Below are 6,244 nucleotides of genomic sequence, written 5' to 3' on the forward strand. Positions count from 1 at the left end.
AAAAGTTAGTTTGTTAATAAATCTATATATATAGAAAAAAGTATCCATTAAGTCTATACTTTAAACTCTTCGAAAAATGATTTTGGCAATACTTTTTTTTCTTTTTCACAACCAAAACATCTATCATTAACAATGGTAATTAATTTTGTATTGACTCGTATAGACACTTTGATAAGATAAGTAACTGAAATTTTTTTAAATTATTTCTTATCCAAAATAAAAGTTATTAGAAGAACGGCAAAAGAAAATTTTGGTGAATCTAGAAAGATAGGACCAAGAGATAAGGAGTCCTAGTGGTAGAATACGCGTGTATAAGAAAAGATAAAGACAAAAAATGAGTGCTTTAAAGAGTGGTTTTTGTGCCGCAATGCAGATAATTGGAAAAAATATAAGGCAACTAAGAAAGAGACGAAAGTGGCTGTGAGTGAAGCAAGAATAAGGGCATATCAGGGTCTCTACCAATCTTTAAGCACGAAGGAAGGAGAAAAATATATAAATAGAATTGCAAAGAACCGTGAAAGAAGAACGAGAGACTTGAATCAGGTTAAGTCCATAAAGGATAAAGATTGATAGGTTTTAGCTCAAGATGAGAAGATCAATGAAAAGTGGAAGAGCTATTTCTACAAATTGTTTAATGAAAGACAGAAGACTCTTCCGAGTCTTGGTCGGTTATGCACGAGGAAAGAATATCAAAACTTCGACTTATCGAAGGATTCGAGACTTTACGACTTATCGAAGGATTCGAGACTTCAAGATAAAAGAGACTCTAAAGCGGATGAAAAATGACAAGACAGTAGGACCCAATAATATTCCGGTTGAAGTTCTGAAGGGCCTTGGAGAGAAAGACATCAGTTAGTTAACCAAACTTTTTAATGAGATTTTAAGGTCAAAGAAGATGGCAGATGAGTGGAGAAAGAATACCTTGGTATCTATATATAAGAATAAAGGGATATACAGAGTTGCGAAAATTATAGAGAGATCAAATTCATGAGCCATACCATGAAGTTATGAGATAGAGTGATAGAATAGAAGTTGAGACAAGAGACACAAGTAATAGAGAATCAATTTGATTTTATACTAGGTAGATCCACCACTGAAGCTACATACCTGTTAAGAAGGATGATGGAAAGATATCATAGTAATAAAAGAAATCTACATATGGTGTTTATTGATTTGAAAAAGCGTACGATAGGGTGATAAGGGAGATCTTATGAAAGGTTTTGGAAAGGAAGACAGTAAGGATTTTGTGTCTCTGTGTCCTTATCTCAGTGTCCTGACTCTATAAACAAACCAGCCTTAAAGACATTATGATGGGGCTATAACTAGTATGAAGACTCAAGGTGGTGTGACAGAGAAATTTTCTATTAGTATAGGATTACACCAAGGATCATCCTTAAGTTCATATCTTTTCATATTAGTCTTAAAAGTACTATCCAAGAGCCTGTGCCATGGTGCATGCTTTTTGCTGATGATATCGTCCTTATGGGAGAGTCTAAGGAAGACCTAAATAAGAAATTGGATTTATAGAGAGAAGCTCTAGAAGTGTATGGTCTACACATAAGTCGCAGCAAGATGGAATATATAGAAGGTAAGTTTGGCCATTGAAGGAAAAACCCTAATATAGAGGTGAAGATTGGAGAAAACATCCTACAAAAAATTAAAAATTTTAAGTATTGTGGGTGCATCATTTAGGATTATGGAGAGATTGAATATGATGTAAATCATAGGATCCAAGCAGATTGATTCAAATAGCGGAGTGCGTCTGATTTTATATGTGACAAAAAAGTGTCTTTAAAACTTAAAAGTAAATTCTATCGCACTGCTATCAGATCGGCTATGCTTAATGGTATAGAGTGTTGGGTAGGTAAAGGGGGCACGACATAAATTAAATGTGGCAGAGTTGAAGATGTTGAGATGGATGAATGGTCATACGCAATTGGATCGAATAAGGCACTAAGATATAAGAGAGAGAGAGTTGGAATAGCACCTTTGTGAAAAAGATGGTAGAATTGCGTCTCAAGTAATTTGGACATATGAAAAGAAGATCGACAGAGCACTCAATCAAAAAAGTTGATGAAATAAAAAATAGACGAAAAATAAAAGATAGAAAAAAAACTTAAGAATATCATTCATGAGATGGTCAATACAAAATCTACATATAATATAAATAGTCTCTCTGTAAATATAATATATGATAAAATTCAATAAAATTAATTGTTGTTCGTCGTTTTATCCAAAACGTAGATAAAATCTTCTACCCCTTGAAAAAAATGATGTTTTACTCGAGCACACTCCCAAATTTGTTTTTGGTGATACTTGAATTAGATTATTAGTTAATATGTAGAAATGATTTACATAATTTTTTTAAAGAAAAAGAGTTTCTTTTTAAATGCTTTTATAAATTAATTTCTTTCTACAAGGACAACATATAATTATTTTATTATTATATCGATAGAAATAATTATTTTATCTACCTACACTTAAAAATTTACCCAAAAAAGTAAATTAAAATAGCTACCAACTATAATGTCAAACTCCATAATCCTATCCTCAATTCCTTATTCTACAATAAGATACAACGATCTTATCCAAATCCAAAAGAATAAAAGTCAGGTTGCACCAGCTATTTGCATAATGATTTTATTGACACTTGTTGTAAATATCCAAAACCCCCTTAATTTTCTTTAATTAATCTTGTCAACTTGGAAACAAAACTTGTCTTGAATGGTCAATAAAAATCTATATTCGTCATCAATAACTTAGACATTTCAAAAACAATAATCATCCAGAATTTTTCTTCTTCTTCTTCGCTCCGTCCTGATCACAATATTCCTCTAATCCTTCATCTCAAATTATTATTCTCCCCAAAATCAAAGAAAAAGATTAAAAAAAAGTATTATGAGTTTAATTTTTCAATCAATAACAGTTAATTTTTCAAAATATTTCTTTTAATTTTAAACTCTAAATTTTCTAAAAAAGGAAATTAAAAAAATAATTCTATAATAAAAAAGTTAACTAATATTAATGAAAGATTAATTTCATATATTTATTCTTTTGTTATTCATTTAAAATCTAGAATTTGAATAAAATATTTTATATAATTTTTTTCTAATAGGCTATTATCAAATTACAAAGTATGATGCCTGTATATTATTTATCTTTTTGACAAACTACTAACTATTTTATTAACTAAAATTATTATTTTTAAAAATGGTAAGATTATAATAAAATCTCAACCATTCACAAAATAAAAGGTGCCGATTTTTTTATGCAAATAAAAGAGTTCTTTAACAAACTCCTATAAAAAGTCAAATTGTAAAAACTCAGTTACACATAATAATACACTGCTTGTGTAAGAAAAGATGTTACACCAATAATTAATTATATATTGTTACATTATTAAAAGTAAATAATTTTAAATTTATTATTTAAAAATTATATAAACACATAAATCTAATTAAATAATTGTATAAATATTAATTTTATAAGAATATATAAAAATTGAACTTAACAATAAATAGTACCCAAAAAAAAGAAAAATTACAATTAAATTGTGTTATTCTAAACAAAAATTAATTTTTTTTGTTCACGATATTCTCCAACCAATAAGTTAAGGACTGATCGGTTGCGAATCGAAGCTCTATTTAAAGGTCTGCTATGTCACTGGCCAATGGGTTGTTACATACATAAAATAGGATTTAAATTCTAACACTTATTAAGCATACGAATAAGCTGACTACTCAATCAATCCAAAAATTAAATAATAAAAATTCAGATACACTAAAATTCATACAAAATTAATAAATAAGTATCATTAAATAATTATCATTTAACAGCTAGCTATTAATGATCAACTTTATAATTTTCACTAAATTAAAAAACCTAAATAAGGGAAGCATGAGGCTAGTGTGATCCAATAAAAGGAAACAAGAGGATAAGATTATAAGAAAGAAAGTAATGAAAGTATAGACTCATTGATCATAGAGAGAAGCATAAATCCATAATCAACGTTACAACCCAACTACCCTTATTCTGGTTCATGTCCTTGCCACGTCATCAAGAAACGTGTCCAAATACCTTCTCTCATCTAATCTAATCTCTTTTCTTTCTTTGTTTCGATTTCAACAGTTTTTCATTTCCATATATAAAAAACTTGTGATTTGGTCTCACTATATTCTTTAGCTGTTTCTTCCTCTCTCTCTCTCTAAAATGCAAATCCTCCTTTACCTTTCTCTCTCTAAACTTGTTGCATAGTAATCGAGTGAAATCTAAAATAGAAAAAAAAGAAAATCCAAGAGATCATTCTAGAATCTGCTGAATTAAATCTCCAAGATTGCAAGGTTAAGAAATTGATAATTGATTTTTGTTACCAGCATTTTATTAAGAATGGAGGTTTTGGTGGGTCCCACCTTCGCCATCGACGTTTCGTCTTCTCCTCCGCCGCCGCCAACCGCTGCCACGGCGGACCAAGACAGGCTGGGATCGGCTTTTCGGATCTCGGCTCAGCCGAAATTCTTCGCCGGCGACTTGTCGGAGAGCTCGTCGTCGTCGATCGGAACCCCCGACGACGACAGTGGGGATGAGGAAGAGATTCAGAGCGGTTTGAAGCCTGGTTTGGGTTCTTTGGATTCTCTGGAAGATTCTCTTCCAATCAAGTATCTTTCTTATCCTTCATCTCTTTTTGATTAGTTTTCAGAGATTTGCATGCATTACCAAAGTAGTTCAACAATTTTTGTTTGTTTTAGGAGAGGATTATCAAGCCATTTTGATGGGAAATCAAAGTCTTTCACGGATCTATCACAAGTGAACAATTTGAAGGAATTGCAAAAGCAAGAAAGCCCTTTCAATAAGAGAAGAAGGGTTTTGATTGCTTCTAAATGGAGAAAATCTTCATTCTACACATGGTCAAAGTCAAACCCCACATCCATGCCTCTTTTGCCTGTGAATGAGTATCATGATGATGTTGATGTTGATGATGATGATGATGATGATGATGATGATCTCCAAGAAAGAAAAGCTAGAAAAGTTCCCTCTACATCATCCTCATCATCCTCATCATCCTTATCAGAGGAGAAGAAGCATGAGGATCAGGTGCAGGTGCAGGTGCAGGTGCAGGTGCGGCACACCAGAATAGTACCTGAATCTTATGCAGCTCACATGAGACTTAGGCTAGGGAGCTTCAAGACTAGGAGTTTTTCTCTAGCAGATCTACAAGAACATGCTGATGAAGAAGATCATGATGATTGATTCAAATTTGGGTTTTTATTTATTCTTTTCTTGTTCTTGTTATTAAATAAAAATTAGGATAATTAGGTAATTAGCTATAAATATTAACTAGTGTGACTATAGTAAGCAAGCCATATTTTCCCATATATATAAAAGTTGATAACTTTTTTGAGAATGAAATTTATATTTAGATATATTAATTTATAAACATAACCAGAAAAAAAAAATCAAAATCATTCATTTAGTGCTTGTTTAAAATTTGAAGGTAGATAGCATTGACAACAAAAATAGAAAATGAGTGACAAACAAACCAATTAGATCCTTACATATTTTTTCTCCTTTTTCTTTTGTTTGTTTGTTAAAACTTGAGAATATACTATTCATATCCTTTTTCTTTTATTATTATTATTATTATTATCTTTTGTATTGTGGATATGGATGTTGGATCGGATTACATTCACATATAACAAAAGGAGAACCCAAAACATCCAAATGAGAGAAACATTATAAAAAGAACACAAGGCTATTATGAAGAGATAGAGTGCTATTACACGTTTTCATAGTTTGATTGGTCTTTTTTCTTTTGCACAAGGGCCAATAGGGAATTGATATGTGGCAAATATCCTTGAAAATTATGGTCACTTGACCAATATTTAGAAACGTATCTTAACAAATCTTATCCTATCCTTTTAGGATTCATACATCTTATAATTCTCTTTTTTCTTTTTTTCTTTTTTTTTTGAAAAAAAAGATGACTTTATTTTTTTTATAGATTTGTTTATGGATTTTGTTTGAGAATACCACAAGTAGAAAACTTTAATTGAAAATATAAATTAAATATAGATTTTTTTTTTAACTTTTGTATACATGGATAGATTGAAAGAATCAATTTTTTTTCTTTTTTACTTTCTTAAATAATATCTCTAAAACACTCTTTAGCTAAATCATTTGTTTAATTATTGTGACCTGCAAGTTGTGTCCACTTTGTTTTTGGAATGGAATCTCTCAAATAAAAAAT

General features: G+C 30.4%; 1 protein-coding gene across 1 annotated transcript; it reads left to right on the forward strand.

The window, feature by feature from the left end:
• The first annotated feature begins 3,948 nt into the window (after positions 1-3,948).
• Positions 3,949-5,406, forward strand: LOC107614103 (protein OXIDATIVE STRESS 3 LIKE 4). Its single transcript, XM_016316337.3, has 2 exons — positions 3,949-4,655; positions 4,746-5,406. Exons 1-2 carry the CDS (start codon positions 4,387-4,389, stop codon positions 5,245-5,247), a joined length of 771 nt encoding a protein of 256 aa, XP_016171823.1. The 5' UTR covers positions 3,949-4,386; the 3' UTR covers positions 5,248-5,406.
• Positions 5,407-6,244: the final 838 nt, after the last annotated feature.

Source organism: Arachis ipaensis, chromosome B8 (genome assembly GCF_059453495.1).
Source record: "Arachis ipaensis isolate K30076 ecotype BB chromosome B8, ASM5945349v1, whole genome shotgun sequence".
Lineage (NCBI taxonomy): Eukaryota > Viridiplantae > Streptophyta > Magnoliopsida > Fabales > Fabaceae > Arachis > Arachis ipaensis.